The 24,906-nt window shown below is 43.0% G+C and overlaps 2 protein-coding genes across 8 annotated transcripts in view; one reads left to right on the top strand and one right to left on the bottom strand.

Moving 5' to 3' along the window:
• Window positions 1-5,560: 5,560 nt before the first annotated feature.
• LOC119961946 (calcium release-activated calcium channel protein 1-like) lies at window positions 5,561-14,423 on the bottom strand. The gene is made up of 2 exons (XM_038789566.1): window positions 13,903-14,423; window positions 5,561-6,420 (listed from the first exon to the last, which is right to left on the bottom strand). The coding sequence occupies exons 1-2, from the start codon at window positions 14,014-14,016 to the stop codon at window positions 5,845-5,847; spliced, it is 690 nt and encodes a 229-aa protein (XP_038645494.1). The 5' UTR covers window positions 14,017-14,423; the 3' UTR covers window positions 5,561-5,844.
• LOC119961852 (lysine-specific demethylase 2B) overlaps window positions 14,103-24,906 on the top strand; it is a 290,442-nt gene continuing 279,638 nt past the window's right edge. For 6 of the 7 annotated variants that reach the window (XM_038789334.1, XM_038789320.1, XM_038789309.1 and 3 more), the window contains exon 1: window positions 14,750-15,007. In XM_038789334.1, coding sequence (XP_038645262.1) covers window positions 14,888-15,007 — 120 coding nt within the window. In that variant the 5' untranslated portion in view covers window positions 14,750-14,887. Of the gene's footprint in view, window positions 15,008-24,906 lie in introns of all 7 variants that reach the window. The other variant, XM_038789282.1, reaches the window with a different exon arrangement.

Raw genomic sequence — 24,906 nt, 5'->3', positions numbered from 1 at the left:
GTGCTCTTTTGGAGGATCGGTGCAGACTCGATGGGCCGATTGGCCTCTTTCTACATTGTAGAGATTCTATGAAACCTACATCTAGATTACCAGTTTATATCTAGACAAACAGCTTATTGATGCGTAAACTCAAACATTAGCAGCTAAATAACCACCCACTAATGCTTTGCATGTGGAGTATTGTTAGAATCACCTCCTGACGACAGCATTTGATGGAAAACAGTCCCATCGTTCTTTTTTTCAGTCCTTAATCAGGAACCAGGATGCGTTATTCTGGTGTCCTCCTCTGCGCAATGTGTAAGATTGACATATTAAACAGTCTTGGATACAATGCAGATTTACCAAAAAGAGGGACTTCAGGTTTTGCAGGTTTGTGCTGTTTTTCTTGCAGCACAGTAGTTTAAGGGAAGGATGAATAGAATTGCTCAAAATACCCAACGTTTTTGATACAAGTAGGATAAGTGCTTCCACTTACAGAATAATCAATAACCAGAGTACACAGATTCAAGATAATTGATCTAAAAAAAAAAAACCTTGATGCAGCAAATTGATATGATCCAGCAAATTGATATGATCCAGAATGCACTGTCTGAATTGGGTGGTGGTTGAAGCATCAATTGGAATTTTCAAACTGTGTTTCCATATATCCTTGAAAAGGAAAGGTTTTCAGGGTTTTGGGGGGGTCAGGGAAAAGAGAACGAATTGAATTGTTCTTTCAAATGTTCAGCACAGGCACAATGGTCGAAAGACCTCTTTCAGTGCGATAGGATTACAAAGAACAAAGAAGCACAGGAACAGGCCCTTCGATGCCCCCAAGCCTGTACATGTCATGATACCAAACCCTCAGCACTTCCTAGTGCCACATCCCTCTATACCCATCCTATCCATGTATTTGTCAAGATGCCTTTTGAATGCCATTAATGTATCTACTTCCACAACCTCCCCTGGCAACACGTTCCAGACACTCGCCACCTCGGTGTAAAAAAACCTGCCTCGCACATCTCCTCTAAACTTTGCTCCATGGACCTTAAACCTGGTGACTGACCCCTCCAACCTGGGAAAGAGTGCCTGCCCATCCACTCTATCCATGCCCCTCCTTATCTTGTAGACCTCTATCAGGTCACCCCTCAATCTCAGTCTTTCTAATGAGTCCGACTCTATTCCCATCTCTGAGAATCTTTTCCAACAATTTCACTATCACCGACGTCTAGCTCACTCGCTTATAATTACTAGGTTATCCTTGCTACCTTTCTTAAATAACGGGATAACATTGGCCATCCTCCAATCTTCTGCGACCTCACCTGTGGCCAACAAGGAAACAAAGACTTCTGTTAGAGGTCCAGCGATTTCATCTCTTGGCTCTCATTAATCTGGGATAGATGCCATCCAGCCCTGGGGATGTGTCTACCGTAATGCTTTTTAACACCCCTCACACTTCCTCCCTCGTAATAATGACTTGTTCTAAAGTGTTTACATATCCCGCTGAGCCACCACCAATCAATGTGTCCCTGCTTTGTGAATACTGATGCAACGTACTCATTAAGGATCTCACCTACTTCCTTTGGTTCTACACATAATTTCCCTCCTTTGTCCTCGAGTGGACCAACTCTTTCTCTAGCTACCCTCGTTCCTGGTTTAGCTCACAAGGCTAAATCGCTGGCTTTTAAAGCAGACCAAGCAGGCCAGCAGCACGGTTCGATTCCCGTACCAGCCTCCCCGGACAGACGCCGGAATGTGGCGACTAGGGGCTTTTCACAGTAACTTCATTGAAGCCTACTCGTGACAATAAGCGATTTTCATTTCATTTTCCTAATATCTAGATCCACTGCAATTCGCATACCGCCACAACCGGTCCATAGCAAATGCCATCTCCCTAGCCCTACACTCATCCCTCGAGCATCTCAACAACAAGGACTCCTACATCAGACTCCTATTTAATCGACTACAGCTCCGCCTTCAACACCATGATCTCAGTCAAGCTCATAGCAAAGCTCAAAAACCTAGGACTTGGCTCCTCACTCTGCAACTGGATTCCCGACTTTCTGACCCAGACCACAATCAGTAAAAATAAACAGTGAAAATAAACACCACCTCCGCCACAATAGTCCTCAATGCCGGGGCCCCACAAGTCTGCGTACTTAGCCCCCTACTATATTCCTGTACACACCTGACTGCATGGCAAAAGAACAAAGAAAAGTACAGCACAGGAACAGGCCCTTCGGCCCTCCAAGCCCGGTGCCGACCATGCTGCCCGCCTGAACTAAAATCTTCTACACTTCCTGGGTCCGTATCCGTCTATTCCCATCCTATTCATGTATTTGTCAAGATGGCTCTTAAATGTCACTATCATCCCTGCTTCCAACTCCATCCAGGTTTGCTGACATGACCATAGTGGGTCGGATCTTGAATAACAAGGAGTCAGAATACAGGAGTGTGATAGAGAACCTGGTGGACTGGTGCAACGACAACAATCTATCCCTCAATGTCAGCAAAACTAAAGAGCTGGTCATTGAAATCAGGAAGCAAAGTACTGTACACACCTGTCTCCATCAATGGGGCCGAGGTGGAGATGGTTGACAGCTTCAAATTCCTAAGAGTGCACATCACCAAAAATGTGGTCCACACAAGTCGACGCTACCACCAAGAAAGCGCAACAGCTTATACTTCCTCAGGAAATTTGGCATGTCCGCATTGACTCTTACCAACTGATGCACTATAGAAAGCATCCTATTTGGCTGCATCACAGCCTGGAATGGCAACTGCTCAGTCCAAGATCGCAAGAAACTGCAGAGCGTCGTGAACACAGCCCAGTCCATCACACAAACCTGCCTCCCATCCATTGACTCCACCTACAGCTCCCGCTGCCTGGGGAAAGCGGGCAGCATAATCAAAGACCCCTCCCACCCTGCTTACTCACTCATCCAACTTCTTTCATCAGGCAGAAGATACAAAAGTCTAAGAACATGCACAAACAGATTCTGTTAGGGGCTGATTTAGCACATGGCTAAATCACTGGCTTTGAAAGGAGACCAAGGCAGGCCAGCAGCACGGTTCAATTCCCGTACTAGCGTCCCCGAACAGGCATCAGATGTGGTGACTAGGGACTTTTCACAGTAACTTCATTTGAAGCCTATTTGTGACAAGAAGCGATTTTCATTTCAGATTCAAAGACAGTTTCTTCCCCACTGTTACCATTCTCCTAAACGACTCTCTAATTGGCTGACCTGATTAATACTACACTCCTGTATGCTTCACCCGATGCCGGTGTCTATGCATTTACATTGTGGATCTTGTGTTGCCCTTTTATGTATTTTCTTTTATTTTATTTTCATGTACTTAATGATCTGTTTGAGCTGCTCGCAGAACAATACTTTTCACTGTACCTCAGTACACGTGACAATAAACAAATCCAATATATGTATAAAATGCCTTGGGATACTCCTTAATCCTGTCTGCGAAGGAAGTTGTGTGACCCCTTCAGCTCTCCTAACTCCCTGTTTGAGCTCTTTTCTACTTTCCCTGTATTCTTCAAGTGTTTCATCTGTTTTTAGTTGCCTAGACCTCATCTATGCATCCATCTTCTTTTCGATTCGACTCGCAATTTCCCTGGCCTTTCCTTTTCATTGGCATACCGTTGTCCTGCACTCCCATCAACTGCTCCTCAAAAGACTCCCACATGCCAAATATGAATTACCCTCAAACAGCCTCTCCCAAACAGCCTTAAATCCTGCCTGATGTGGCTGTAGTTAGCCTTCCCCCAATTTGGCACCTTAGCTCTTGGACAACACTCGTGCTTTTCCAGGAGTATCCGAAAGCTTATGGAATTGTGGTCACTGTTCGCCACATTTCCCCACTGCAATTTTAATGACCTGGCCGGGCTCGTTCCCTAGGACTAGGTCCAGTATAGCCCTCTCTAGTTGGACTATCCACATTGTTCCAAAAGACCTTCTTGGGCACACTTAAATTCCTCACCATCTGGACCCCTAGCTCTGAGGGACTTCCAGTCAATATGAGGAAAATTAGTCTCCCACGACAACAACCCTATTATTTCTGCATCTATTGAAAATCTGCTTACATATCTGTTCAATTTCCTATGGGCAGTTGGGAGGCCTGTAGTACACACCCATCATTGCGACTGCCCCCTTCCTGTTTCTGAGTTCTACCCACTGTGTCTCGTTACTTGATTCTTCCAAGGTGTCGTCCCTCTGTACAGCTGTAATATGTTCTGTAACCAATATTGCAACTCCCCCACCTCTTTTGCCTTTCCCTCGACCTCACCCAAAACACCTATATCCTGGAATATTTAACTGCCAGTCCTGTCCCTTTTTTAATCCAGTCTCCATTACCGCAAACACATTCAAGTTCCACGCATCCGTCTTTCCGGTTATACTCTCTGCATTGAAGCAGATGCACTCCAGAACTCCAGGCCCATTGAGTTCGACCTCCCCCAGCCTGCCCTTCCTCTTAGCCAGCCTGGCCCTGGTACCATGCTCATCCCTAGTGTTATGGGCCAGGGTTGAGAGAACCCCAAAGTGTATAATGGAGTTCACCTGACCCACAACTTTTAATAGATTGTGGTATGGGGAGCATACGGGCCTGCCTTACAGGTGTAGTGCAATAGAGAGTTAAAGTACTTTTAAATTAAAACAATTTTTATTTATGAAACCAGTTAACACTTTATAAACCTACAGTAAACATCTTAACTACCAACACCAATAAATCCCCCAAATAATACAATGCTCTATAAGTAACTCTTAATATTTCCTTGCAACATCTATAAGACAAATAAAACCCTTTTTACAGAAAGATTTCAGGTTTAACTTCTCCACAGAAACAGGTATTATTTTAAAATCACCAAAGGATCTGGAGACAGTCTTTAGATTGCAGAGACTAATACACCTTCTTGCTGTGACTGCAGCTATCCAGCTCTCAAAACGAAACTAAAACACACCCTGTAGCACAGCCCAAAGCGAAAGTAAAAGCAGACAGCCTAGCTCCACCCACTCGCTGACATCACTGCAGCTATCTAACAAACACCCATTTCTTAAAAGCACTCTCACATGACACAACACTTGCCTTACTGATCAGATTCCCACCCTCCCTACCACATTAGTTTAAATTTTCCCGGACCATACTAGCAAACCTCCCAGCCAGGATATTGGTGCCTCTCCGGTTCAAGTGTAACCCGTCCTTCTTGTACAGGCCCCACCTTCCCTGGAAGGCATCCCACTGATCCAAAAAACTGAACCCTCCCTCCTGCACCGGTTCCTTAGCCACGTGTTTTAAATGAAATAATGGAAGTGTAAAACTGTGGGTTGTTAAATCTTTAACTTAACCAGGGGCTGGTTTAGCACACTGGGCTAAATCGCTGGCTTTTAAAGCAGACCAAGGTAGGCCAGCAGCACGGTTCAATTCCTGTACAAGCCTCCCCGAACAGGTGCCGGAATGTGGCGACTAGGGGCTTTTCACAGTGACTTCGTTGAAGCCTACTCGTGACAATAAGCGATTTTCATTTTTTTTCAAATCCACTTACCCTATTATTTATACACTCAATCCTGCATGACACGCAATAATCTCTTTAATGATGAAAATTTAAACAATCCAATTAAATCCTGTACAAATCCAAAGTAAATACATGCAATTTGCTATTTTATGGCACCATTTTAATTTCATTTTAAAATTTGAGAAAAAATGTTCAGCACTGGTCATCGTCCCAAAATATCCAACAGTTTTACCAGATCATAGTTAGACTGTTATTTTTGTACAATAGTTCAGTCACTTCATGCGCCAAGTGCTGTAAGCTGTTTTGAATGAAGGCTAATCCCCAATAGTTTACAACCAGTCTTATCCAAAATGAGGACTAGTAGGGTGCAGTGTGTCTCCTTGGTCCAGCTGAACCTGCAGTTGTGCAAGTACATCCAATTCCCTTTCAACTCTCTCTGTTTTGTGGCTTACCAAAGATCGATAGAAGTGAACTGCAAATATAATGAAAATTAATCCAAAAGGTACCATGATTGTGGTGGATGTAATAGCTGCGGCTTCTCCAGATGAAAGAGTTCCATCGTTTTGAGCTGGCACTGGTGTACAATTACTACTTTTTATCACAGGATTCTTTAGTGGAAGAAACTTCACCCAACAAAGTAGTACAACCTCTGCAAGAAAAAGCAAGGTCCCAATGACTGTGGAGAAAGCCCATGCAAGTTCAATATGCCGGTGCATACGCTCATGGGGTGACTCATGAACAGAATTGAGGTTGTGAACGTTGCTGACAGCCTCAATATGTGGAAGAATACAAGTGCTGATCATGAGAGCGAAAAGATGTACTGCAACGAGCACTGTAGTGCAGGCGCTGAAGGCTATCAAGAGACCTTGAGGGTACAGGCCGGTCCTTGTGTCAAGCTGCACCTCAACCATGGCTACCTGAAAAAAGAAAAAAAAAAATCAATTTGTTTGTAAAGTTTATAAAACATATATGAAGCATGTTGTTGCACCTTTCACACCTTCCCCACCCCACCCTCAGCGATGTTTTTCTTCATTCTTGCCTCTGTTCATGTTCTTTTTTTCTTCCTTCCCTGGGGCACTATGTCACAATCCTAAAAAGGGAGTCTTTTCTCTTCTCCTTTCAGATTAGGTGTGTCACTCCACGCAACCCCAGCTCACTGTTAAAGATACTTTGTGCCCCTAATTAATACTGTCATACCAAAAGAAGCATACACACCATTGGCAGTGTTCTGCTGTGTCACATTTGCAGCTTCATTTCAACTGACATTTCATTTCTGAAGTTTTTCCTTTACATTTTGATCACATTGGATTCTCTTTCATGTCATCTCACGTTTTCAGTGTAATTTTGGTTGTTTCTTTTTAGTTTCAAACTTGGAGATAATTATATACCCATGAGACTATTTAATCACAGAGGACAACCAAGCCCCATTTTGTCCTCTCCAACAATCACAAACATCCAGAAGGTGGTTACTGGTTAGTGATCTGATTGGGTAATTTTCCCCTCACGATGGCTAATTTTCCCCTCGAGTGTGCCGAGCCAACTGTAGCACTCCGACCACTGCTCTCAGCAAATTCAGCTCAGATCATAGTTTTAAACTTTGGGCATATTTTACAAATATTCTGACCTTGTAAGGCCATCTTTCTTTAGAAAGAACTCAGTCATAGAAACGCTGCACTTTTGTAGAAATACAACAACAGATATTGGCCATTCAAACCCTTGTTTGGTTCAATCGCACTGTTAAATTAGATAGCGATTGATCCGCATCTCTGCTTCTTTGACCTAATTTTGTCCCTTTTCCTTAATACTTCAACGCCACGAGGGGCAGTGCAGTGAACGAAAGTCACCAAAACAGATTAACTGATCATTATTTAAATGTTGTACGTGGGACATTTCAGTGCACAGTTTTCTGCTGTGTTTCTTCACACCAAAAACAGTCACTGTACTTTAAATGTACTCACTGAAACTTCTCAAAATGCCTCACAGTTAAAGCAGTGAAAGGTGCTGTATGAACTGAATTTTCTTTTGCTTCTTCACAAACGTACCGTTGATGCGATTCTAATTTGTGCACAGTTTCTCTTAATCTAAACCATTTTCTGACTTGTGAAGGAAGCTGCTGCAGATATAGCCACTAAGATACAGCCAAAGACATACCATGACTGCAACTCCAGGATAAGCCAGCGGCTTATATCACAGTCAAAGTGGTCATCAGCTCTGACAGCAAGTTAAACATAGACTTCACGGTCGTTGTCACAGTCGTCGTGAAACTACTGAGCTTATGATCTAAAAATGTTTGTTTGGTCAAACTGATTTGTTCTTGTACAATGAACAGGTTTTAAAATGCAATGCATGGAAAGTTGCTTCATTTAAATTTTTATTACTGTTTATGAGAAGTAAATTGATGTGTCCAGCAGCAATGCATTTTAGGCATTTCATCGCGATTGAAAGTTAACTATGCTGTAATGAAAGCAAACAGGGATGTGTGTTGAGCAAGCAGCCTTTCACCTCCATTTTATATGCCTTACTGTAAATAAAGTGAAACAAACTATTGCTTTAGAACACTTGTCATTAGAAGTTCAATGTCCACCTAGTCTCTGGACAGCTAAGGTTGAATCAAAATAGACAGGGTTTTTGGAGTCAGTTGAATGACTCCGCTTTAGAACCATGTGAAATATAGAATATTCTAATTTAGTGGCTGTTTAACTCCCAGGATTAAAAAAAACGGAACCACGATAATTAATATTTTTTGCCGAGAGTATGTTTAAAATGGTGGGCAGGGTTGGCACAATGGCAGGGAAGTGGGATAGTCATACCTTATTCTTACATTCAAAAAAATACTTATGTTTCTCCACAACTTGCATTCCAAAGGAAAGACATGTAAACACCTTATAGCATGAAGGAAAAAAAGTAGACACTGAACAGGAGGGAAAAATGTTAACAAGTTTTTTGGGATATCAACGCAAGATCCAAGGAATTGGTCACTTGAAGAAAGGGAGGTGCGATCGCTACAGATATGGCATTGTATGAAAGAATGGCTACTGACATCAGAATGGGAAATGAGGGTAAATCCAAGTCAAAAAAATGGAAATTGGGTGCATGGATCAGTGTCTGAATGTTTCCTTCCACTTCAGCAATTACTTTATTTTTCCAATTCAGGGGCAGTCTAGCCTGGCCAATCAATCTACTCTGCACATCTTTTTTGGTGCCGTGAGGCAGCAGTGCTAACCACTGCGCCACCCCTCTACCTAAGCAATTTCAATGTTGCAGAATCAAATTCCTGGAACTCAGGACTGCAGGGGTTCAAGAAGGTGGCTTAACACCACCTTCTCAAGAGTAATTAGGATGGAGAATAAATGCAATGCCCAAGAACAAATAAAAAATATTCAAGTGGTTTGGGTCTGATGGAGGCAGAGGCAATTGAGCCTCCAACAATCAGATGTATCTTCCTTTTGCTAGAGATGACTCCAACTTCCCCTTCTGAATCAAGTTTCCACCCATCTTGTACTTTCCTGTTTTCCAGTAAACATTCTGTTTCGTCTGAGATACCTATTCTGTTTAAGTTCTTGAGCATCCAACAAACCTGCCTCATCTCCATGCTTGCCGATATCGCAAACTTCTTTCCGTCATTCATCAAAAATCTCCATTAACGACTTCCGGTGGCGGCGATGTCCGAGTGAGCCGCACATTCGGCGGGCTCTCACTCCGGCGGGGCTTAGCAGCTGATTCCCCGCGATAGCGGGACCACGGGGGCGGCAAAAAGGCTGCTGTGAAAGAAGAGGAGAGCGGGCTGCAGCGGATGGAATCGTGGGAGGCCAGCAGGTAGAGGAAGAAAGAGAGAGAGAGAGACGGAGGCAAGGAGGAAACTGACCTGAAGGGTAAGATGGCGGACCCACAGACCTTCCTTCCTCCAGGACAAGGAAAAAAAGTTTGGAGTTGCTGAGGAGGGACAGCTTGGACCCACTTCAGATGCCCAGGAGGTAAAATTTAAGGAGCTGGGCGAAGGAAGGCGGCAGCAAAGGTGCTGAGGAGCGGGCTGTGGCACATGGAACAGCGGGATTCCAGAAGGCAGAAGAAGAAGGAGAAAAATCTCCATTAACTCTCAAAATAGTCACCCTCAACTATTTCTTCACCTCCTAACTCTACTCCAAATCTCAGAGTTATGTAACCATCCTTGCCTTGGAATGAATGCTCTCCCACCTCTGCCCAAGTACCTCCTACCCAACATCTGCTTCACCTTTTTCACCGGCAAGATCATCTAAAAGCAGGCAATTTCCACATGTGTGCAAATCACCCAGCTTTCATGCCCCTTCAAATCTCATTTCCCTTCTGCATTTCGACTTTCAAATGTTTAAAAACTCCAAATTCTTTCTCACTTTCTTCCTCCTTACATCAACCATTTATTCCATGCTGTAAACCATTTTTTTCCTATCAGAACTGTACTAAGTAGAATTCCTACAATGCAGAAGTAAAAGCCCCTCCCCCCCACCCTATCCCATCTAACCTGCGCATCTTTGGACTCTAAAGGGCAATTTAGCATGGCCAATCCACCTATTCTGCACTTCTTTGGACTGTGGGAGTAAACCGGTGTACACTCACGCAGACATAGGGAGAAAGTGCAATCTCCACAGTCACCCAAAGGCCAGAATTGAACCCGGGTCCCTAACACAGCGAGGCATCAGTGCTAACCACTGTGCCACACATATAAATTAAAATTTCTTGCAGGATTTTCCATTGTAATATACATAAGTTTCCAGTAACCAAAACTGATTTCTGAGTTATTGCTTTATCAGAGACCATTCCTAATGCAACTTTAATCTAGTTTGGTTTTAGTCAAAACTTCAATAAAGGGGGGGCAGCACGGTGGCACAGTGGATAGCATTGCTGCCTACGTCGCTGAGGACCCGAGTTCGAATCCTGGCCCTGGGTCACTGTCTGTGTGGAGTTTGCACATTCTCCCCGTGTCTGCGTGGGTTTCGCCCCCACAACCCAAAAGATGTGCAGGGTAGGTGGATTGGCCTCGCTAAATTGCCCCTTAATTGAAAAAAAAAAAATTGGGAACTTTAAATTTAAAAAAAACTTCAGTAAAGTATACATACAATTCATAGTGCAGAAAGAGGCCATTTGGCCCTTTGAGTCTACATCGGCCCTTGAACAAGTACCCTACTCCACCCTATTCCTGTCTTATTGTTCAGACGTTGGTAGGAATGTGTGACAGGGAGTCAATCCAAATGAGTTTCTCAAGGGACAGTTGTTGATAGTGCAAGCACTCACCAAACATGTCCCTGGTATCTTTACCCCTACAATACTGCACTTATAATCAATGAATTTACAGTGCAGAGAAGGACGCTATTCATCCCATCAAGTCTGCACCGGTCCTTGGAAAGAGCACCCTACTTAGGCCCACACCTCCACCCTAACCTTTTTGGACTCGAGGCAATTTAGTACAGCCAATCCACCTAACCTGCACATCTTTGGACTGTGGGAGGAAACCGGAGCACCCGGAGAAAACCCATGCAGACACGGGGAGAACATGCAGATTCTGCACAGAGAGTGGTCCAGCGGGGAAATTTAACCTGGGACACTGGAGCAGTGAAGCAACAGTACTAACCACTGTGCGACCGTACTGCCGAAAAACATATGTTTTTAATTTTAGAACAAAGATCTGCATTTCCGTATTTTCTGAAAACAGATTGCACAATCGGTTTTCCTTTACTTAGTAATGTTTCCAATCACTACGTTAATTCACTGTTGCAACTGCTTGAAAAGAGCTGTAATTGAAATCACGAGACAAATGAAAAAGTGACACGGATTTAATTTTGAACACAATTCTAAAATTGCACGTTGAGTAACACAATTCCGAGCCAAAAAATTTAGAGCCACCCTTTTTAGAGCCCTTGGAGTCAATTTGGGGTATTTTGAAAATCCATTAAAATGAAACAGAAAATTTTAAATATTTGAACTTTGTCGATATTATTACCACTAGATGGTGCTGGCCCCGAATAATGTTTTATTCCAGTAATCAAGCAAATAGGATCACTTAGGCCCCGTCCCACAACAACCCTCATCTCTTTGCGGAATTATGTAGCACAGCAGGCTGCCATTTGGTCAATCATGCCTGCTCTTTGAAAGGGCCATCCAAAAATGATTAGCTTGAGGAAGGAGTGCAAGATTCTGTAACTCATCCAAGGTTGGCCATCGGACAAGGTGGTGTAGAAGTCGAGCCGGATGTCATCAGAATACTTGTGAAAGTTGACTCATCAGCTGATTATGCGACTGAGGGGTTGCATGTGGATGAGGAAAAGGTGGGGTGGGGGGGGGTAAAGGATGCATTAAGAGTGGAAATGAATTAGGACATTCCAAATGTGCTGGGTAACTGGGGAGAAGTGTGAGAGGGCCAAGTCCAAATTGTAGAGATTGAGGTGGAATAAACACCGTGGCCACAGTCACAGAAAACGTCATTTGTAACAGTGAGTGGGCAGTTTCTGTGTAAAGGCAGGACAGAAACCTGATCCAAGACTCAAAACAGGAAGTTGAGTTGGCGGGGGGTGGTGGCACAGGTTGTAGTGCAATGTATACGAGGCCTTGAGGCAAGGGATATGGGGTGGTTGATTCCTCTATCATGCAAACTACATAACTACATGATCAAGAAAGTAGATCGCGCTCATGTGCAAGATGCGATCAGAGGGAACAAAGGATGATGGACGAGAAAACTAATGAGTTAATCTGAACCAAAGTCATCCAAAAGCCTGTTTCTCCAACACACTTTTTTCCTAGAGAATGAAGTAGAGGGCCTGCTTTCTTCAGTGAAGGATGTTTGCATGTTATTGATCAATTTGGCAAAGTATCAAATAAATATATTTTAGAATTAAATTCAATAATCATGTTCAAAAGCAGAATATCTAAAATGATAAGCTAACTAGGTAAAACTTAGAACATCAACTTCAGCATGACGTTTTCCCATTTGGTGTAGGAAATACTTCATGAATAAATTTGCACAATACTTTCATCCAATATTTGAGTCTTAATTCAGGGCAAGACATAATAAAATTGGAAGACTTTACTCCTTCTAAAAAGTCTGTGCAGTACAGGCAATGCTTACTAGTTGATCCAAATGAAAAGCAATTAGTGTTTTAGTGTTTTCAAGCCAAGTTTAAACTGGAGTGATAGCCACGTCAAATGCAGCACACAGTTAATCTGGAAAAGGCAAAAAGTAACCAGTTTCCCCAGGGCAACAGTGGTTAAGTTCCTGCAAAAGAGCCTGGCAATAGGAATGCTCAGTGACTTAATTCACTTGAGTAAATTTATACCAATAGGTTTCTGCTGCCTGTGGGCATATGCCTCAACCCAAGTGAGAGAGAGGAATTCAGAATTTTATATACCTAAATTTAGCAACGAGTCGGTGTTGATATTAGTCCCACAAACTAGTAATTGAAAACCAAATAGAAATTCACAAGAATACTGAAAATGTTAATTAAAATTAAAATGAATTAATGGCCATAATTATTGAACACGTTTGCCATAACATACACAACCTTCATTCTCCAGAGCACACAACTCATGCCAAAAATAAATCATCAAAAACGCAAAATTGTTAAATGTTCTTTAAAACGTTGCCCAGTTTAATTGTTGATATGCAATCAATATATATTTTAAACTTTCGAGCTTTCCAAAAGTTATGATAGACCAAATCAATTAAGATATTAAAGTTAGTGAAAAGGTTGAAGGACAACGAGCAAGAGTCGGATTAAGTATTAAATTTAAAAATAGAAGGTCCTCGAAAATATACTTTGCGCTTTGCCGTCCAGACAGGCTTGTATACCAGAGAAAATCTGCTGCATTACTGCAGCTTTTTTAAAAATTCAGAGTGCGAGGAAACGTGAGAAGATTTGCAAAAAAAAAAGTAGGTCGATTTTCAGTTACATTTCACACGAACGCACTTTTAAAAATCTGTGACTTACAAATGATTCAATTACGTTAAAGACTGTTTAGTAAAAAGTAAATTGTGCTGAACCCGAAATTATTGGGATCCGTAAAGGCACTGGTTAAATTTGGCTTTGGGTGATATTGTCACGCCATGACAATACAGTAATCTACACATCATTCCGCGAGTATTTAATTTCATTGCGTGCAGAAATATGCGACTGACTTTTCTGCTCATAAACCATGTGTGACAACGTTAATTTGCAACATTATTCGTCGTGCGCCTGTGGCTATTTATAACCAATCAATCTGCAAAACGCATTTAAACAAATTAACGTTACTGTTTGTCAATTTGCACTTTAATTATTTTACCCGGGTTAAAAAACAAAGGTGGCACAGGAAATAACATGTTCATTACAACACCAGGATCCGACGGTAGAAATTTGGCACACACAATTCGGTCTGCGGTTGCAAAAACTTACCATGGCGAAACCCGACAATAAAGCTGACGTTCTGCTGGAAGCTTTGAGTTTGGCTCTGCTCAGATAGAGCTTTCTCCAGGACAGAGCCTGCATCGAGTGCTCGTTCAAACTCATTGATTGTACTTCCACCCCCTCCAAACCCCGTTATTCACCCCGACCTTAGAAGTGAGAGAAAACAAAAGTCCCAGCTTTGAGCAGCAGCAAGTCTCCCAGGTAATGACTGTCGTGCGGCGTTGTTGTCGTCCCCCCCTCCTCAAAGCGCACACATTTCGTCCATGCTCCAAAGAGAAATTAAGGCTCCTTTGTTACAAATAGCACTCGCAGAACGGGATTTGCCGTGGTTTCGGTTGTTGGTTCCGCGCACGCACACACACACGTTTACCACCACATGAGATGCCCAAACACACATAAGAACGCCCCGCACAAGTAACAACATACAGCAGAATCGGGAGAGCAGATCGAGTGCACCTATTAAAGGGGAACGCGCTCTCCACTGCTGCTGGCTCTCTGAATGTGTGGCTATTGTGCACAAGCCGAGCCCACTGTCCGCCGCGCCTGTCAATCAAACCCTCTTTGGGCTCCGGGTGACGTTCCAACATTCACCGCCGCGCCTGTCAATCATCCGAGCCGAGCTCCGGGTGGCGTTCCATTTTTCCGCCACGCCTGTCAGTCAAACCCTCGGGGTGACGTTCCAACATTCGCCGCCGCGCCTGTTCATCATCCGAGCCGGGCTCCGGGTGACGTTCCACTCCCGGTGCCCGCCCCGTGTCCGCGAGACCGATCCCAACTCTGACCCAGATTCGCTGCGCTGCACGAGGCACCATCGCAACCTCCCCCCCCCCCACCTTTCCACCACTCCCAATCCCGAGCCATTGGCTCGTATCATTGCCGCCTCTGCCAGTTTGTGGTAAGCATTGCAGAGATGATGATGGTGGTGGTAGGAAGGACTTGAAAGTGTTTTGCATATAAACGGCTCTATAACCTTATGGTGCCGGGGGCGGACTCCGGGGATTTTTTTTCCTCCCATTTTCGACCCCCTCCATCCAACACAACACACAAACCTCCCAGTGCAGTTCTCATAGAAGGAAATCGACCCGATACCGAAGTAAGTTAGTCCGATTAACGCGCTAGACGGTGGGTTTGTACACATCGCCTTTAGTCAGGGTCACTTTAAACACACCGAGTGAAGGGTTAAAGAGATTTTTAAAACGAAAAGCCAAAAGTTTATTTTAAAACATTTTCCCGATTGATATTCATCGCGTAACACGAGATTAAAGCCGCATGGTAACGATTTAGGTGTGTTTTTTTTTAGAGGTCGTACGTTTTATTTGTTTTTTTTTAACATGAATAACTCTAAATTGTGATTTAGGGTGTGGGGAAGCATGGCAATCCTGGCTTCAGGAATTGCGAGGCCCTAAAAGGAAATCGTGGGGAAGGAGAAGAGGTTCTGAATGTTTCCCCCCGCCCCGCATCATTTCAGTTTTGTTTATCATTTTAGTCATTCAATTTTTACCATCTTTGTTTTTGGTTCTCGCGGAATATTTTGAATCGTGTCGCTATTCTCATAACTTCAATTTGTGGGCCTGTGGAGACTGGACATTTGAGTCATTTAAGGTCAAAAAAAATTCAAAAACCGTCAATGCTGGGCAGTAACGTTTTGTGCCTTAGTTTAAACTTGTGATGAGGGAAGACAGTTTTACCCAGCTCAGTTGAGGTGCCCCTTGCCAGTTATTGAATGCAGTGGGTGAACAGTCAGACTTAATGTTTTGCAATCAGATGTGTACCTCCTGGTGCCCAACACAAGATGGCAACTACAAGGAAGCCTGAAATCCTCACTTGCTTTACTGCGGGAGAATGTGGTAATTAAAGAGTGGGAGGAGTCATTGGGGCACATAACAGCAGTACATATAAATTCATAATCCAGGAGATCTATGAATGAAATTACTAACATTTGGATTGGTTAGATTGATTTTCCCCAGAAAATTCCAAAAATGTCAATCAAAAAAATATTTTTTTGTTTTTGTGGCCCTGTTGAAAATATGCTGCGTTCAGGAGACAAATGTTGCATTTCCAGTTCTAACATGCAACCTCTGATTGGTTGTCTTGTAAGTGTTGCCTTAATTGGTGGAATGATTGCCCTGGCTTTGTTGATGTTTGACCGAAATGGCTGCAACCAGAGGTCTTGCCAAGTGATGTTTTGGGTTTGGCATGAAAGTGACTATTGTCTGGATTATTGTACTGGATAATAGGAGTTGTGTTCCTGACTTTTGAGTTGTTGATGAGGCATTTCCCTTGAGGAAAGGATAGAAAGCTGAAAGATGCTGCTCTCTAACTCATTAGTTTGCTCTGTGTAATGGCATTGAGCTGGGGGGCAGCATGAAAATGAAAATCGCTTATTGTCATGAGTAGGCTTCAAATGAAGTTACTGTGAAAAGCCCCTAGTCGCCACATTCCGGCGCCTGTTCGGGGAGGCTGGTACGGGAATTGAACCGTGCTGCTGGCCTGCCTGGGTCTGCTTTAAAAGCCAGCAATTTAGCCCAGTGTGCTAAACCATACAGGTAGTTGTCTGTCCTCTTGATTCATATTAAGTCTGAAGTCTGTAATACTGTATAAGAATAACAAATGGAGGCGAAAATATCTTGATGCATGCATATTTCTTTCAATAATGTTCAGTTTGATTGGTGGATTATTTTAGATTGAAACTGCAGTTGTCATTAATAGAAGTGAATGGATCTCGCTGGGGCCTGGTTGTGAGTTGGCTTCCACAGGTTATGTATTTGAACAATGTATTGGCTCATTTTTATTATTGATTTTGGAGGTAAATTTAAATAAAACATTCCAATATGTCCTGATATGAGAATTTACATGAATGTTAGTTATTCAGACCCAAATGAATAGACTTCAGGACAGTTTGGTTGAGTTTAGTGAATGGACCCATGATATGGTCCCATGAGTGGCAATGTCACCAAATGTGGGCAAGTGCAATCTCATGAATTTGGAGTTAGAAAACGTTCAGGTTGTTACATCATGCATAAATGCAGAGTAAAGATAACCAAGAAAGTACCCTGAGGGTATTGATTTGATCATGCATTAAAGATGCACAATATATAATCTTTATTGTCACAAGTATTATATTAACACTGCAATGAAGTTACTGTGAAAAGCCCCTAGTCGCCACATTCCAGAGTCTGTTCAGGAACACAGAGGGAGAATTCAGAATGTCCAAATTACCTAACAGCACTTCTTTCGGGGCTTGTGGGAGGAAACTGGAGCACCCGGAGGAAACCCACACAGACACGGGGAGAATGTGCAGACTCCGCACACACATTGATAGAAGCTGGGAATCGAACCTCGTACCCTGGCGCTGTGAAGCAACAGTGCTAACCACTGTACTATTGTGCCGTGTCTACAAGCAGTGTGCATTGATTATAGGATAACAATAGGGTTAAATTATATCACTGTAAGCATACAAAATGTACACATAGACCTGCCTGCATGTTACGTGGATGTAAAATATCCCATGACACTATTTGAAGAAGAACAAGAGATTCCCAGGGTCATTTGGCCACTTCTGTTCTCTGGATGTTCGTGATCTAGGCCTACAAGAAGTGGTGTCAATTGGCACAACTCCAAAACATGAGGTATAGTTGATCTTTTAGAAAAAACAAAAGTAGTCGTAAAGCACTATTGACATGAATACATGAATACAATGGAAATGGAATACAATGTCAGTAAGTGTGAGGTAATTTTTATTTTAAAAAAGCACTAATTATAATTTTAATGCAATTGCTTTTTATTGTGAAACAGCAAAGATTTAGGGTTCCTTTAATTTGATATTAAAAGAATATCTTGGGTAGATTAAAAAGGTTGGATTTTATCGTAAGAGTATAGATATAAAAGCTAAGAGGTAATGATTAGTAGCATTGGGCTCCATGCTATAGGAAAGATTTGTTTAAAAATAAATTTAGAATACTCAATTAATTTTTCCAGTTAAGGGGCAATTTTAGCATGGTCAATCCACCTACCCTGCGCATCTTTTGGGTTGTCAGGGCGAAACCCACGCAAACACGGGGAGAATGTGCAAACTCCACACAGACAGTGACCCAGAGCCGGGATTGAACCTGGGATCTCGGCGCCGTGAGGCCGCAATGCTAACCCACTGCGCCGCCGTGCTGCCCTTGCTGTAGAAAAGATGTTGAGTCTTTAGATAAGATGCAGTGCAGTTCACTGGGGTGTTGCCTGGAATGAGGAAATACAAATATGAAGAAAGGCTTGAAATACTGGGACATGGATACACATAACTTGATATAGTGTTGTGCAGTACACTCCACTTTTGTTTCTGAAGGTCCCAGAAAGAATCTGTGAATAGAGAGTCATCCTTGGCAGATGTTAAGAACCGCCGACTCGGCCTTTGCCTCCCTGGTGGCCTGGAGATGGATCTTGCGAGGGTGGACGGACCCGGAGCCCCCAAAGTTGGGGGTGTGGGTTAGCGACATGGCGGGGTTTCTCAGACTCGAAAAAATTAAATTTGCCTTGAGGGGTTTGCTCGGAGGTGGCAGCCGTTCATCGACTTCTTTGAGAAATATTAAGCTGTCAGTGGGGGGAAGGGGAGGCATGGGAGAGATGAGTAGGGGTAGGAGAACCAACGGAGGGATGGTAGGTGAAGTTGGCATTGATTGTGTCATCCATGTTGGCTGGGGCCTGTGCCCTGGAGGTTTATTGGTTATATTGTGTTGTTTTGTTTCTGTTGGAATTTGATGTTTAAAATTGTTAAAATTATAATTGCCTCAATAAAATATTTTCTAAAAAGAAAACGGCCACTATAGGACATTCTGGTGGAAGTCGAAGCTGAGGAAGCAGGGAGCATGAAGCAACATTGATTGTATGGAAGGAATTGATTATAAGGCAACCTAGTTTACAATACCATTTTTTTTTGCTGCCAAACAACTATTGTCTTAGGAAGCTTTTGCTTACTACATCAAAACAAAAATCAGCTGGGCAGCACGGTGGCTTAGTGGTTAGCACAACCGCCTCACGGCGCTGAGGTCCCAGGTTCGATCCCGGCTCTGGGTCACTGTCCGTGTGGAGTTTGCACATTCTCCCCGTGTCTGCATGGGTTTCGCCCCCACAACCCAAAAAATGTGCAGAGTAGGTGGATTGGCCACGCTAAATTGCCCCTTAATTGGAAAAAATAATTGGGTAATCTAAATTTATAATAAAAAAAAAAAAATCAGCCATTGGAAGATCTGAATTGGGACTTTACCCTTATTTATTATTTTTAACGTTCATGATAACACAATGTGCAAGATCTGTATTAAATGCTTTTCTATTTTAATGTAAGAGTTTTGAAATGAGACGTTATCAAGTATCTTTCGAGCCTCGATCGGTCAATCAAATTACATAGAAAAGCAAAACCTGAACCATCAAATTTTCCTTTTTCTCTATTTTTGACCTGTTTTTCAATAAAAACAAAATACCACAGATGAATTAATAATTCATTTGGTGATGTTTGACGAAGGAATATTCTCTGGGATATCAGAACTCGCCTCAGGGATATTTCATACCGACGCAAGCATGTATATGGTGTTTTGTTTTAACATTCCACTCAAAAATGGCACTTTCCTCATAACTGCTTTGATGTGTCAGTATGTTTTAGTGAAGCTTGAATCCACAATCTTCTGGTTTGGTTTGAGTGTGTCACTAACTCAGTCAATCTTACACACAAGGGAGTCATAATTGAATTCTAATATTTCTCTCAGTTAACACCATTTGATCTGCAGTTAAATGATCCACCAGAGACTTTGAAGACTTTTTAATATTCAAATCGAACAATTTTGGATTCATGTTGTTAGGTTTGACCTTAAATATAGACAATGCTACTTTTCCAAAATTCTAAGAAACTAAACTAGTTGTTTTCATCTTAGTTGAATTTATAGTTCCACTTTTGTTTATTTCATGGGAAGTGGACGTTGTGGGCAAGGCCGGTATTTGTTGCTTTCTTTAATTACCCTTCAATTGAGCGATTTGCTGGGCCATTTCAGAAGGCAATTAAGAACAAACCACATTGCTGTGGGTCTGGAGTTACATGTAGGCTAGACTGGGTTTGGATGGCAGATTTCCTTCTCCAAAAGGGTGTTAGTGAACCAGATGGCTTGATAAAGTAGATGTAGAGTGGATGTTGCCTCTTTTGGAGCAATCTAGAATGAGAGATCGTAGTTTCAGGATAAGGGGTAGCAGTTTAAAACAAATGTGAGGAGAAACTACTTCTCTCAAAAGGGTCATGAACCTGTGGAATTCACTACCCCAGAGTGTGGTGGATGCCGGGACATTGAATAAATTTAAGGAGCAGATAGACAGATTTTAAATCAGTTATGTGTTGAAGGGTTATGAAGAATCGACAGGAAAGTGTTGAGGCTGAGAGGAGATCGGCTATGATCATATAGAATGGTGGAGCAGACACGAGGGGCTGAATTGCCTACTCCTGTTCCTAGTTCTTTGTTACACTAATCAATGGTAGTTGTCATGGTCACAAATCAATAGTTTTTTTTAAAAAATGTTTCCAATTAAGCGGTAATTTAGCTTGGCCAATCCACCGACCAGGCACATCTTTGGGTTGTGGGGTGGGACCCTCACAGACATGGGGAGAATATGCAAACTTCACACGGACAGGGACCTCTGGCCGGGATTGAACCTGGGTCCTCGGTGCCGTGAGGCAGCAGTGCTAACCACTGTGGCCACCCTCGTCATGGTCACAATTACTGAGATTAGACGAGCTCTATATTTCAGATTTAATTAATTAAGTAATTGGATTCAAATTCCACCAGCTGCCATGGTGGGATTTCAACCCATGTTGGCAGAGCATTAAGCCTGGACCACGAGATTAACAGTCCAGACCTGTTACTGCCTCTACCCCCCCCCCCCCCCCCCCCCCCCCCCAACAACGCGATGCATTAATTTAATTTAATTTCCTTATTCAGTATCCCTGTTAAAATAGGTTTTTGACCTTTTAGTTCTCTGCCCCAATACATTGCTTTTTGTGCCTTTTAATTCTCTCATACAAAGTACTCTTCAAAGATTAATTTCCTTTCATTTCAGGTTGACTTTATAATTTCATCATAAATGTTACTTCTTGCACTCTTCCTTCGCCTGAAAACTGTAAACCTTTTCTGATTGAGTACTTCATCGCTCAGTTTTTTTCAAGAATTTGACTTTTTATATCTAATAACTGTGCAGATGTAAATCTTTTAAAATAATACATAATATGTATTGGGGCTTGCTGCTCAGGAGTAGTGTCTATAATGATTTTTTAAAAACATGGAATTTAAAATCTTCATGTGTCTTCAGACTTCTGTTCTCTTTCCCTGCCTAGTGGCATATGAGGTAGACAAAGCACGTCCTTAAGTCTGTTTCCATAGCCAGGTTTTCCTGGCACAGCTCACTGGCCTATCACCAGAGGCTATAGCATGAGGTGTGCCACTCTACATCAAGGCTGAGGAGGAGACTCTCCACCCTTGCCACCTGTCATAGATGTATTGGAAGGATTTACAGACAGAAAACCAACCTGTTTGGCTACATCATGAATACACCTTCCTTTGCCATCAAGCCCTACAGAGGGGCTTGAATCCAAAGAATCTGGCTCGGAGGCGGGGAAGCTACCTGCTCCACCACACAACCAACTCTACACACAATTTCTTTTTTTTTTAAATTCAGAGTACCTGATTCATTTTTTCCAATTGAGGGGCAATTTTAACGTGGCCAATCCACCTACCCTGCATATCTTTGGGTTGTGGGGGTGAAACACACGCAAACACGGGGAGAATGTGCAAACTCCACATGGACAGTGACCTGGGACCAGGATCGAACCTGGGACCTCGGTGCCATGAGTCGGCAGTGCTAATCACTGCACCACCATGCTGCCCACACAATTTCTACTAGTGCCTTGATCATATCCATTCCCCTTAGGCTATCTATATGTTTAAATATGGAGTACATGAGAAGGAGCATGGTTAGAGAAAATATTTTATAAATGGTGTCTATATTTTATTAGCTTAATGGCAATGGTAAAGTATGATTTTATTGTATTATCTTAGTCCTAAAAGTGTCAAACTTTGCTTTGTAATGCTTTGTCTTGGGATATTTCATTATGTTAAAGGTGCTATATAAATACAAGTTGTTCTAGTAGTGATAGACCAGCAGTCTCCTGATGGCTAATATGCCAGAAAAGCCATGTGTAGAAGGTGTGTGAGGGCGGCATGGCAGCACAGTGGTTAGCACTGTTGCTTCACAGCGCCAGGATCCCAGGTTCGATTCCCACTTAGGTCACTGACTGTGTGGAGTCTCCACGGGTTTCCTCCGGGTGCTCCATTTTCCTCCCACAAATCCTGAAAGACGTGATGTTAGGTAATTTGGGCATTCTGAATTCTCCCTCCGTGTACCCGAACAAGCACCGTTGAGTGTGGTAGGGGCTTTTCACAGTAACTTCATTGCAGTAAGCCTACATGTGACAATAATAAACATTATTATAGGGGAGGAGAGAATCAGCAGTGGAGTCATTTCTAGTGTTACTCCCTTTGTTAGCGATGCATTCCGTGGTACAGTAAAATTATCAAATGAGGGAGCAGTATACCACTACAAATTTACATCATCCCAAAATACTATTAGTGTAGCATCAACAGAATTCTTCATAAAAACAAATAACTTTCACCTCCCACAGGGAGACATTGTGACCCCAGATTTCAGAAGCTTTTTCAGACCATAGAACAAAGAAAGTACAGCACAGGAACAGGCCCTTCGGCCCTCCAAGTCTGTGCTGACCATGATGCACTAACTAAAAAAAACCTTCTGCCCATACTCGGTCCATATCCCTCCATTTCCTCCATATTCATGTACCCATCCAGATGCCTCTTAAATGTTGCTAATGTGCCTGCTTCCACCACATCCTCTGGCAGCGCGTTCCAGGCTCTCACCACTCTCTGCATGAAAAACGTACCCCGCACATCTCTCTTAAACTTTCCCTCTCTCACCTTGAACCTGTGCCTCCTTGTAATTGACACTTCCACCCATGGAAGAAGCCTCTGATTATCCATCCTGTCTATGCCTCTCATAATTTTGTAGACCTCTATCAGGTCTCCCCTCAGCCTCCATCTCTCCAGTGAAAACAATCCTAGTTTATTCAACCTCTGATAGCCAACACCACGAGACCAGGAAACATTCTGGTGAACCTTCTTTGCACTCTCTCAACAGTTTCCACATCCTTCTGATAATGTGGTGACCAGTAATGCACGCAATATTCCAAATGCAGCCTAACCAGGGTTTTTGATAGCGGCAACATGATTTCCCAACTCTTGTACTTAATGCCCCGGCTGATGGAGGCAGGTATGCCATAGGCCTTCTCAATGACCGTGGTCACTTATGTTGCCACTTTTAAGGAACTGTGGACATGCAAGCCCAGATCCCTCTTTAGGTTAATGTTTCTAAGGGTTCTGTCTGCCATTTAGAGTATAAATTCGTACCTAGATTTGATCCTCCAAACTGCATCACCTTGCATTTGTCCGGATTAAGCTCCATCTGCCATTTCTGTGCCCAAGTCTCCAAACTATCTATATAACATAGAACATACAGTGTAGTAGGAGACCATTCGGCCCATCGAGTCTGCACCGATCCACTTCAACCCTATCCCCATAACCCAGAACCCCTCCTAACCTTTTTTTTTGCACAGTAAGAAGTCTTACAACACTAGGTTAAAGTCCAACAGGTTTGATTCAAACATGAGCTTTCGGAGCGCAGCTCCTTCCTCAGGTGAATGGCCTTTCACCTGAGGAAGGAGCTGCGCTCCGAAAGCTCGTGTTTGAATCAAACCTGTTGGACTTTAATCTGGTGTTGTAAGACTTCTTACTGTGCTCACCCCAGTCCAACGCCGGCATCTCCACATCATGGCTTTTTTTTTTGGACACTAAGGGGCAATTTAGCATGGCTAATCCACCTAACCTGCACGTCTTTGGACTGTGAGAGAAAACCAGAGCACACGGAGGAAACCCACGCAGACACTGGGAGAACGTGCAGACTCCGCATAGGCAGTGACCCAGTGGGAAATCGAACCTGGGGCCCTGGCGCTGTGAAGCCACAGTGTTATCCACTTGTGCTGCCCAAATCCCATATCCTGTTGTATCCTCTGACAATCCTCGACACTATCAGCAACTCTGCACTATCAGGGGCTGGTTTAGCACACTGGGCTAAATCGCTGGCTTTGAAAGCAGACCAAGGCAGGCCAGCAGCACGGTTCAATTCCCGTTCCAGCCTCCCCGAACAGGCGCCGGAATGTGGCGACTAGGGGCTTTTCACAGTAACTTCATGGAAGCCTACTTGTGACAATAAGCGATTTTAATTTCATTTTTTCAACTCTGTCAATTTTCGTGTCATCCGCAAACTTACTAATCAAACCATCCACATTTTCCTCCAGATCATTTTTATATATACTACAAACAACAGAAGTCCCAGCACTGATCCCTGTGGAACACCACTAGCTACAGAAACGAAAGAGAAATTGCTGTAAAATCTCAGCAGGTCTGGCAGCATCTGTGGGGAGAGAAAAGAGCTAATGTTTCGAGTCCAATGAGAAAGTGGGAAATATTTATACTGTGGAGTGAGAATGAAAGATGAGTCATAGCCACAGAAACCCAGGGGAACCGGGTGCTAATGGCCACAGAAACCAAGGGGAAAGAGTGCTAATGGCAGTCCCCAGAGAGAACAAAAGATGTGAAAGGTCAAACAGCAGGGAAACTAACATCAGAGGGTGAACTGTGATAGGGGGGAGGGGAAGGGGGAAGCAAAGAGGAGAATGGGTAAGGAAAGGTTTATAAGATGGGGGGACGGGTGGTTTAATATATATTAAAAAAGACAAGAAAGAGAAATGGTAAAAGTGAAATGGGATGAAAATAAATGGGTCAAGGTGGGGTAGCTTTTGCATAGGGACCTTGATGCATTTTGGAGGATCAAATGTAGGTA

Source organism: Scyliorhinus canicula, chromosome 1, assembly GCF_902713615.1.
Source record: "Scyliorhinus canicula chromosome 1, sScyCan1.1, whole genome shotgun sequence".
Classification (NCBI taxonomy): domain Eukaryota; kingdom Metazoa; phylum Chordata; class Chondrichthyes; order Carcharhiniformes; family Scyliorhinidae; genus Scyliorhinus; species Scyliorhinus canicula.
The sequence above is the reverse complement of the archived record's forward strand: the minus strand, read 5'-3'. Positions and strand labels throughout refer to the sequence as shown.